The sequence below is a fragment of the Sorex fumeus genome, unplaced genomic scaffold (genome assembly GCF_029834395.1).
Source record: "Sorex fumeus unplaced genomic scaffold, SorFum_2.1 ptg000043l, whole genome shotgun sequence".
Lineage (NCBI taxonomy): Eukaryota > Metazoa > Chordata > Mammalia > Eulipotyphla > Soricidae > Sorex > Sorex fumeus.
Window position 1 is genome coordinate 26,612,146 of NW_026606100.1, and position 11,651 is coordinate 26,623,796.

Below are 11,651 nucleotides of genomic sequence, written 5' to 3' on the forward strand. Positions count from 1 at the left end.
AGCCTGCAGTGCTCAGGACTTACTTCTGGCTCTGTGCTCAGTATCAGTCCTGGTGGTGTGTAGGTAGCCATATGTATTGCCAGGATTGAACCTGGGTCAGCCATGTGCTAGGCAAATGCCATAACCCCTAATCTGTCTCACAGCTGTCAGCTTTTTCTGATTTTTTTTTTCTTCTAATGGTTCTTTATAAGTGTGTACTTTGTATCTACTGAAAACGTAGTGGAGGACAGAGATGAATCTCAAGTGAGGTTATTCTCAGTTGAGTTCTGAACAATATATGAGCTATAGCCTGAATTATATTAAAATCAGTTATTCAAACCTCAATTTTAATGGTATTTCCCTTTTAATAGTATAGTTTTGGCTAGAGAGATAGAACAGCAAATAGGTTGTATGCTGCCAACCTGGGTTCAATCCCATGCATCACCTCTGTTCCCCTTAGCACTGTCAGGAGTGATCCCTGAGCACAAAGCCAGGAGTAACCATTGAGTACCACTGGGTGTGGTCAACCCCCCCCCCCAGGTAAAAGTATAGTTTGATTAGAATTTGAGTTATTGTAAAAAATAAAAGAATTAACACCTCAGTGTACTTTTATAATCACTTTATCCTGTTTTAAAATTTTTAAATAGTCTACTTGTTTTAAACTGCTTTGACATATCATATTAATATTAGACTTTGATTTTGTATCTGTTTTTGCTGTTGATGGGGAAAGATTTTTGTGCAAATATTTTACCAAATATTTTTGCAGGGACACTTAGTCGGTCTGGATGAACCAGCTTCGGGAGCTGGGCAAGAAGCTCTGCTTAAACAAGAGCAAGCAAAAATCATTCGGTTCGAGAGACAAGCAGAAGAGTTCCTCAATGCAGTCTTTTATAGAAAAGGTTGGTTTCCAGTGAAGAATGATGTTTAGCACCTGCTTGTCTTATATTAATCTCCTTAAATCATTTAAGAAGTCATTTTTAAGATACTTCTCTTTGATGATACTTTATCATTCCATATATTCCTTATCAGCTTAAATTTGGAATAGAGTAAGGCAGCTCTTCTTCCTTTTCTCTCTGAAGAGATTGTGCCATGTAAATAATTCGTCACTGAATCCTCATTTGGAGAAAAATGTAAATTTATATCTTAAAATTATATTTGTACACATTTCTTTTTCTCCTTTATGCAATCTTATTGTACTAATTTTTATTTTACTAATTTTAATGCATTATTTTATAATGAAACCTTGCCCCATGTGTTTTCTCTCTTGCATATTTCAGTTAATCTTTCTCATTAAAATTTTGTAAGATTTGTGTATTTCTAATACAAAAACATTCTCCAATTACAGTGTCTTGAAGTGTGGGAGTTCTTCATGAACTCATTAATATACTTCCTCTATCCACAAAGTTTTTTTTCTTTTTTTTTAATCCACAAAGTTTTATTGCAATCAGCCAAGACCTTTGTGAACCTTCCCTTTATTATATATTCTAGTGGGGTATATCTTTGCTATCAAACACTTGCTGGGTTTTTACTGATTAGTTCTTAGGCCTTTCCTGTAGCTCTGTGGCAGAAATTACTGATAGGTTCTAAGAAAGTTGTCTGAAAACTACGAATAATCCTTATTTACTTAGGTTATTTCACTCTTTAAAATATTTTATGAGGAAACAGAGTACGGGGGTAAGATTGGATCCCCAGCTTTACTTACGTTCTCCTAACACTGCCAGGTGTGGCCCTAACAACAAAAAATAAATCATTTCTTGATATTTTCTAGGTTAGTCATTCTTCTGTAAATTCATTTCTTCCCTCAGAGTTCAAGGGTATAGTTTCCTTTACACTCTGATAAGTGCTTCTTCTGATGGGTTTGTGACAGTTGAAAACCAACTGGACTTCTGCTTAATGTGATCAGTATTCTCGAGAAGGAATATGAGGCACAGTAGGTGTATACAAGATGATTCTTTTCATTGGCATTCCCCCCCCCCCATTATTTTCTTGCCATCAGATTTGTAGGGCAGAAAGACATTTTTTAAAAAGTTTATTTTTACTTTAACTTAAATTATTTTGTGATTAATTCTGGAACCTTAACTTCTTTTAAATGCTCTCTTGCACCATTTCACATTATCACCCCTATAAAGTACCCTGAATTTCAAAATTATAAATAGCTCCTTGGCCAGTTATACCAGTTTATTAAGCAAAGAACCTTTATACCACTGCTGATGCTCCTTTAGTTAAGAATCTGTGCTGGCATTGTCTAATACTATAGCAAAACTTCGATTACCTGAAAAGAGAAAATTCTCTCCACAATCCGTATAGAAGAACCACTTTTGGTCCACTCTGCATAAAGAGCTAATAAGGTCAGTGACTGTAAGCAGACTCCTCTACTACATGACAAGTCTCACCTCTTTATAATGGAGGAATAACGTGGTAAATTTCTTAAGTTTTCTTAAAAACATTTAAGAGCAGAATATCTTTTTAAATTGGTAGCCCAGGAAAGCTTGATAGTAGGTATTGAAGCCCTTTTCGTTTGTTTTTGTATTTGTTCCGGACCACATCTGGCAGTGGTCAAGGGTTACTCCTGGTTCTGTATTCAGGAATCACTACTGGCAGGCTCAGGGGCCATGTAGGATGCCAGGGATCGAACCCAGATCGACTGCATGTAAGGCAAGCGGCCTCCTTGCTGTACTATCACTCCAGCCCCTGTAGTAGAAATTTTTATGAAACTTAGGCTCAGACTTCAAGAGATAAAATCTCCTTCAAAATTGTATCTAAAGTTAAGTTTGTGTACTTGTATACTGACAACTGAGACCCAGGAGAACTGTTTCTTTTCAATAAAAAATTTTTCCCCCAGGCTTTTATATTAATTTTAGTTCTAATTAACTTTGTCAAGGATGGAAGAATGGTCATGATTACCCAGAATATTTGTATCCAGAGATACGACAGTTGATGAAGAATATTTTGTTTTTAATTTGATTCTTCTACCTGTCTCGAAGAGCCCGGCAAGCTACCGAGAATATCTCACCCGCATGGCAAAGCCTGGCAAGCTACCCGTGACGTATTCGAGATGCCAAACACAGTAACGAGTCTCAAAATGGAGACATTACTGGGCCCGCTCGAGCAAATCGATGAACAACGGGAGGACAGTGCTACAGTGCTAATAAATGACTTCAGCTACTTGGATATATTCCTTTATTTCCAAGTTTTACAAATTGTGTGTGAGCACTGCCAGAGTTAATTCCTGAGTACAGAGCCAGGAGTAACTCCTGAGCTGCTCTGAGTGTGACCCTCAAAACAAAAACAAAACACAATTTACCTTCTTCATTATTTCTTCAGCTTGTTCTGTCTCTTTTAGAAAATTATTCTGTATTTGCAGTTCTAAAACATATGGGTGCCAATGGTAGCATTCAAGTGTTTTTCTCATTTACATTTTGATCTGATGGTGTTCTTATTCTCAATTCTTCATGTTCCATTAAACATATCTGTGTTTCTGGATGTGTTGTGAGTATGTGAAAGAGTGCATATATCACCAAAAACCTTCAAAAGAACATAGAGGTTCAAATGACAGTTGTCATTAGTTAAAAAAACATAAATCATATTTTATGATTGTGTTAGTCATTCATTTAACAAAGTGGCAAAATATGTAGTAGGTATTTAAAAACACCAAAGGTAGTAATTTATGGTCTTTATTCTAAAATCGTTGGCTCTTCACAAATCTCTGTAGTTGTTTTTTACTGTAGTTAAATAATACTATCTTATATAATGCTTCATTTTTGGAAATTTCTCAGGCATTGTACATTCTTCAGCTTTTCAGGAGATAAAAGGATGGACTGGTATTAAAACTTGAAATTATACATACACAATCTTTTTATTTGGACAAAGCCTGTTGGATAGAGAGGTCTTTGGTTTTTTAAAAATTATGAATCAGACTAATATTTCTCAGTGGTAGAGCACTTGATTTTGAATGGCATCACAAAAACAAAATTTTTTTCCCAGAAACTGTTGTCATTGATGGCAATAACTTTTGATCCTTAACTAAATGAATACCTTTTTCTTATGTCATCTAACATAGTTAGTTTCCAGAGAGTAAGTTTAGGGTTAGAAGTTACTAAATATTTAAAATAGGTATCAATAATAGAGTAGATCTTATTAAAATTCAAGGCAATGTTATGGTTTTATGACCATTTTCTGTCCTTTAGAGAAAAATTCTGTTTTTAAGAATCATACAAGTCAGTTTTTCTTTGTAAATCAACATAAATTTCTTAAAACTCTAGAATATTGTGGATAAAGTAATTTACTTCCTCTGATAAAATTAATTTTCTTTCCCCTTTATTTTAAAAGCCACAGAAACTCAGTTTTTGAGAACTGTCATGTAAAGCCTTAGAAATATATTTGTTTGATAAAGGTTCTGGGTGAGACCTAAGTTAGAAGAAAGGGTTTTTGTTTGTTTTTTTTTTAATCAAGGGTGTTACTTTACCCATTCATACAAATAATAGAGGCCCTTGAACCTTTAGATCATATGTCTTTCTTAGAAAAGAAAAACTTTTGATAAATGATTTGATCAGATTTATTACTCAACTAATGTGAAAGCATTTTTTTTTCCCTTTTTGGGTCACACCCAGCAATGCTCAAAGGTTACTCCTGGCTTTATACTCAGGAATTACTCCTGGCAGTGCTCAGGGTACCATGTGGGATGCCAGGGATCGAACCCGGGTCTGCCACGTGCAAGGCAGACACCCTACCCTCTGTGCTATCACTCCAGCCCCTGAAAGCAATCTTTACATAAAGCAAGGATAAGAAACTGAATATACAAAAGTAAACAAACAATCTCTGCCCTTGAGGTGCTTAATGTCCATAAGAGAGTGATAATGATTGAGATATTTATACAAAACATTTTTATTTTACCCCATTTAACATTAATGTCCCTGAATGTTCTGTAAGTTAAATAGAGCCTTTATTTTTTTAATTAACATTCATTAGAGATTGTTTATTTCTTTGGTTATCATGCTTAATGGTTAGCAGGGTATGTTCAGAGAATTTCTTTTAAAAATGTTGTTTTTGTGCCTCGATTTGACATTTAAACTCTAACCAATCTTAAAGTTATAAAACATTGATTCTAAAATTCTAGTCCACTGGTGTGCAGTATAAGAAATTTTTGCAAGATCACTAACTTTGGAAAAAGGGTTCCACGATCAATGCTTACAAACCCTCAAAGTGATTTTGGTAATAGTCTATCAAGCATCTTAATACTTTCTAGTGACCCCTTCTGTATTTTTTTGTATGCCTTTAAATTTTAACAGGAATTGGATTTTAAGGACCCATTAACTGAGCAATCCGTTGCTCAACAACTTAGGCATAGGTGACAGGAGAAAATTAAGGGGAAACAAGATTGTGACCAGTATAGGTGATAAACAGGAGCTTATATTTACTGAGAAGGGATTTCTGTATCAGGTAAGTGATTTTTGCCCAAAGATCTGTGTGTTAACCCTTTATTTGAATTCTTAATGGGGAATGTGTTGGATTGGGGGTATGTTTAGAAAGTCGGTTTGTTTTTCTTTTTAATTTTTGCAACCATAAACTTAGTAACAATATAGCTAAGAGGGAATACTATTTTAGGATATTGCATTTTCAGAAAAAATAAAATGAAGTTTTGTTTGCTTAAAAGCTTGTCTTTTTTTTTTTTTAAGTATATTGTCCCACTTTAAAAGTAAATAAATCTTTGTTTACAGACAGTCCCTGGGTCTCCGACCCCAATATTCCCCTAGTGGCCCGTGAGATCATGCAGCGAATGATCCAACAATTTGCTGCTGAATATACCTCAAAAAATAGCTCTACTCAGGACCCCAGCCAGCCCAATAGCACAAAGAACCAAAGCCTGCCGAAAGCATCTCCAGTCACCACCTCTCCCACGGCTGCAACTACTCAGAACCCTGTGCTCAGCAAACTTCTCATGGCTGACCAAGACTCACCTCTGGACCTTACTGTCAAAAAGTCTCAGTCAGAACCTAGCGAACAAGGTATGGTTTAATGTCAAGGTCTCCTGTCCAATCAGAATATTTTAATTTGGGGAGAAAAAAATTATTGGCAAATAGACACCAGTAACAATAATAGGACTTAAAAACTAATGCAGTACTTGAGTTATTCCTGACCAAGTAGTGATAGAGAAGAGCAACTAGAGTTGATTGTCATACCCTCTAATAGTTCACAGACATGATTAATGGACTGCCTAGGAAAGTTAGCAGGTTACAAACTGTTAACTGATCTTTAAGGTCCTTGATAGTTGCACTTTCCAAAGTATTGTCATAACTGTTGTGTTTTTAAAAACCTAAGAACCCCTCCTTATTCATCAGTATAGGATTAGCATATACTAGCAATAAATATATTTATTTATGAAAAATAAATATGGTAGTTGGGTCGAAGAAATTATACTTTGCAAATGACCATAGACCAAAATTTATGTTACTTGAATTTAAAACAAGAAGCAGCAGCAGTTCTGATGGTTAAGAAATGATGAGAGAACAGGCACAACGAGGTTAAGTGCATTCATTTTTGTAAATGCTCAAAACCATGCATAGATATATATTATTGTGATTAGCCTTATAGTATTTCCAGAAGAGAATTTGTTGGTGAGGTCCTAATTCTGTGAAAAAATTAATTAGAGGTTGTGTATTTTCTTATAGCAAAAATTTGAGTCTTTCATAAATTTGCTTTCAAGAAGTTTAAATACTCCTTTTGCTTTATGATCTTATTTTACTTTAAATTTCACAAGATGAAATAAGCTTTGAGCCTCTATTTTTAAAAACGCCAACGTTTTCTATCATAGAAATTTCAGGAGTATACAGAAAGGTGATATATGTGAATATATTGGTGAGATAAACTTGGACATTGCAAAGTAAAGTCAGTATAAACTTTATAAGTTTATACTTTTCAGTATAAGAAAAGCTATGTGTAAGGGCTTTCTTTTGCTTATTGTGTTTTATAAGAATTTATGCATAATGGACTATTTATTAAAGAATAATTGGGTTTTGAATTTTATTTTTCTGGTGACTATGTAACAACTATCAAAATCTCTTAATTTCTGAGATTTCTAAGTGAGAGACCTTTGAATTCACATTCTCCAGTATACCTTTTGTTACCATATTTGAAAATTGTTCTTTTCTTTTTAAGGATTGTTTTCTCTACTTTGAGGTTTGGTAGCTTCTGCTAAAAATAGCTTTGCTTCAGATATTGCATTAAAAGCTTCTGGTTTGCAGTAGGAAAGTAGCATAAAGTATTTATTTGAAGTGTTACTAATGGAGACTAACATACAAAAATTCCACTAGTGTTATGACTGTGTTTGAGTTGACAGCTTTTTCTAACTAAGAGAAATCGGAACTGGATGATGATATTATAATTCTGCATATACTTGAAGTGAAACAAAAAAGAACTAACCTTATTTTCTAAATGAATTTCAGTTTTTTTCAGCTTAAATCAGAATTTTGTGTGAAAATGGATTTGACAGTCTTAGAAGTTCCTTCATAAGACTGACTTTGGTTGTAAATATTTTAAGCAGCGCGTTTGCTCATTAGATCTCTAATTGGGTTTAATTCTAACAGGATTTTTTTTTTCATAAGATCGTAATTTTATTTTTAGGAAATATTAGTGTCATTGAAGGATCTTTAGTCCCTGTGTGGGTTTTTTTTTCCAATTGCATATTTATTTCTAGCATCCTTAAATACAATTACAGTGTCTTCAGACAGAAGTTCTGAGTGAGCTCTTTTTTGGGTTGGGTATTTTATTTACTTCATTTTAGGGTGCCTTCAAAAGTGTATGACAGGATCCCAGGATCCCAGGGCCACTCCAGGCTATTCTCTGCACAGCATGCAGGTTCAGTGCCAGGGCCCAATTATACCATGTTAGTAGAGCACAGCAGGCCTAGAGGGAACCACGAGGACCACACTTGGCAGTATTGGGGTGAGAATACGGAGCCATGTGGTATCAGGGATCAAATTTGGGATCTTGTACATGCAAGGTATGTGCTCCAGCCCATTGGGGTGATTTTTAACTGAAGTAGACAGCAAAGATCTCCCTTCTGACCACCTGAGAAATCAGAAGCATTATTACCTTGCTTTGTTAATTTTAGCCAGAATGACAGCTTTAATAGTTGCTGGACTATGGTTTTTTTTTTGGTATAAGTTTGTAGAGAAGGAAAAAATCTTCTTGGGGGGGGGATTTCTCATTTTGGGATCCAATAAAAAAATTGTGACTTGATCTAGTTTACTATAATATGATATGCTTTCTACATACTGTGCAGTATCAGAACTGTTCCATTCTCTTCCTTAAATTTTGCCCACCGATATATAATATCCTTTTAATTAAAAATTCTTCTCTTTATATATTTCAGCAAGTAAACTTTGAATTCTGCAGACTTTTTCCCAGTAAACTAAGTTCAAGCATGGTTTCTTCAAAGAGTAATTAGGGCATTTCAATTTATCAAAAGTTTAAAACGAATTGATTTTGCAGACTTAACTTGTGTAATATATGTATAATTGAACTATATAAACCTTTTAAATGGCTTTCAAAAATATTTGTAAATTCAACTTTAAGTTTAGTTTTCCTATCACTCTTAAAGAATTGGGTTTTATGACATCTTTATTTTAGGTGGTAAATTTAAAAGGTAAACTTAAAAAATAAAATCATTTCTGTTGTCAGACTTCATACTGTATAAACTGCTATTTTCTGATATCTCACTATATTTCAACATCTTCAGTGGCGTGCTTTACCTTTCTTTTGCCCTGTTCATAAAATATTTAACATCTGGAGATAATTAAATATAACATGATTTGCCAATTTTATCTTGGTTTAGGTCAGCAGTCTCTGAGTTTAGGAGAAAAGCTGTTCTGATGCTACTAATGACTTGATAACTCAGATATAGCTGGTATAACTAATTGACTTTGGGCCTGTCATCTTTAGAAAATTCCGTTCACATTCAGTTCACATTTGCTGTTAACTTCTAATATCTTCAGGCGTTTTCTTGTCTCTACAGACGGTGTACTTGATCTCTCCACTAAGAAAAGTCCATGTGCTGGCAGCACTTCCCTGAGCCATTCTCCAGGTTGCTCCAGTACTCAAGGGAACGGGTAAGGGAAAATATTTTAGCCTTCCAAAGTTTTTAGGAGGTAATTTATCAAAGGTTAACGCCACTCTCCCTTGTGACTCTAAAGCAGGTGTTTTGTAAAGTGACTTTCAGATCATTGATTAAATAGAAACACAATCTGTGGTATCTATAGTTGTCTAGAATCAATATTGCCAGTTTGTACAAATAGTATTAAATCAGGAATATGGCAAAAAATCTTTGGACTTTTTGTTGTTGAGTATTTGATAGTATAAAACCCAGCCTGAATAATTCTAGAGTTCAGGTATAAAGGAAATCTTTTGTGTTCTGAATTTGTTGAATTAGAAAATGAAAATAAATCTAATACATAACTTAGTATCTCTCTAATGGGGTGTGGGTGAGTATACATGGGGGTGGGGTGTTTTTTTTTCTTGTTTGTTTTGTTTGCTGATCTGAACTGCAGTTTTAAGTTTGTGGCAGTTCATATGTGTAATTGTACTTTTGTTTTTGAAGTATATAAGATTGGTTGTGGATCTTGATGAATAATTGTCTTAGGCTGCGAAGTCATACACACAATTTTGATATTCTTAGCAGACTAAAGTGAGTTTTCTGAACACCTGATTTTATAAGTGTAAGAATTATCTGATTTTCCCTCTATGGGTATAGTAGTTATTTAACAAAGATATTAAGATAACTAGATACTGTATTAGGAAGGCATTTTCATAAAGCTGTACTCTTAACTTAAAAATTGACTTCTGGCTGCAGATGTATCTTAGCCTTAGAGCCATTACCTTGCATGTGTAAGGTCCTAGTTTGAATCCTTATTACTGCAAAACATAAAATGCAGTAAAGTATAACACAGTTAATAAAATTCAACTTTAGTTGCAAAAGTTATGTTGGTAAATTAGGTTATATTAGGTTTGTTTAACTTGGAGACTATAAACTTGAGAAAGTTGTTAAACTATTACAGAAGTAGACAATAAATGGACTTTTTCAGTACACTCTTCATTGCCTTCAAATGGAAGGATTCCTTTGCTGATTTCTTTACTGACGTTCTCTATTTTTTAAAAAATTCCTCATTTCCCTTTTTCTCTCCTTTGTCTAAAAGTAATTTCATTAATAATAATTTTGCAAAGTATACCAAATCTTTTTTTCTTTGCACTACAATTGATACTCGATTTTGTCATCAATTATCCCAGATCATTGGATCATTGAAATATATATATATTTGATATATAAAATATATATATATTTGAGTTATATGAAGAACATGCAGAAAAATTGCTTGCTGTTTGCATAAATAAATTCCTTGCTTCAGATTCCTTTTAGCCTTAGGTGTCAAACCCATGTCCTCTGTGGTTGAAATTGCTGCATTTATCTCTCTGGATGGAATTTTCTATGTGGTACTGTTTTCTGGAAGACAAAAGCATTGAGAGTATTGCCCATCTTTTAGTTAGAGATTTATATAGAATCCCTTTAGACTTGGAGAACATAGCTGGTTTATCATTATTTCTGAAAAGTTCCAGTTTTGGCCTAGTAAATTTATTCCCCTTAGGCATTCTTATCAATTGCCACTTTGATCTTCGATAATATTTTCTGTTGTGAAAACAAAAACTTTATGAGGGGCTGGAGCAATAGCACAGTGGGTAGGGCATTTGCCTTGCACACGGTCAACCCGGGTTTGATTCCTGGTATCCCATATAGTCCCCCGAGCACTGCCAAGAGTAATTCCTGAATGAAGAGCCAGGAGTAACCCCTGTGCATCGCTGGTTGTGACCCAACAAGCCAAACTTTATGAATAAACTTTAGTTAGTAGACTTCTTAACTTACTTGAAAGCTGTCTACTTGAAAATGGCAAAATTAATGTTTGGTATTTTAATATTAAAAGTGCTTTAATTAAATAAAATTGCTACAAAATTGTCTCTATACTTCTGACAGTTACTTTGAGTAGAATTTAGGAACAAATATTTGGGGGGGAATAAAGGGAAATTTCTTGCAACCTAGGATTGTTTTTAAGTGGAGAATGAGTGGTACTCATTTATTTGAGAAATGTGGTAAGTTATGATATAGTTTGGGGTTTTTCTCCCTTGGGGCTGGTAGCCATATTTCCCCCCCAAGAAAAATATGAAACATACTTGGAGGAGTTTTAATTTTTTTAAATAATAAACATCATCTTGTTCGTGAATTAAATGATCAATTATCTGGCTTCCACCAATGTAAAGGTTCCAGTTTTACAACTGGTTGTCATGACTGTTGAATATGTTGATCAAAATAAATAATTTGACTTACTCTTTTATTACTGTGCTTGTTTAGTGGTAACGTCACGTTGGTAACAAAATTCTGTGTAGATCTATGGAGACTTGATGATTACTTTGTAATTAATAATTAAGGTGCTATTTTCAAACAGTTGCGCGAAACTTTTTCTCCGAAAATTTGTGAACCCAACCAGAGACCAGCTGACAGGTTTAATTTTTCTTTGCCCAAAAAGCTTCTGGGTTGTTTTTTGTTTTTTTTTTTCCTTTTTTCCTTTTCTTTTTTTGTGAACAAGTTTTAAAACTAACTGCTGAGCCTTTTTTTTTTTTTAAATTTT

General features: G+C 34.1%; 1 protein-coding gene across 7 annotated transcripts in view; it reads left to right on the plus strand.

Moving 5' to 3' along the window:
• Positions 1-11,651, plus strand: part of LCOR (ligand dependent nuclear receptor corepressor) — a 100,950-nt gene that overhangs the window by 62,098 nt on the left and 27,201 nt on the right. For 6 of the 7 annotated variants that reach the window (XM_056120760.1, XM_056120765.1, XM_056120766.1 and 3 more), the window contains 3 exons: positions 746-878; positions 5,697-5,984; positions 8,993-9,086. The exons of the other annotated variant lie outside the window; for it this stretch is intronic. In XM_056120760.1, the coding sequence (XP_055976735.1) occupies positions 746-878; positions 5,697-5,984; positions 8,993-9,086 (515 nt within the window). The remainder of the gene's footprint in view (positions 1-745; positions 879-5,696; positions 5,985-8,992; positions 9,087-11,651) is intronic. 7 annotated transcript variants of the gene reach the window in all.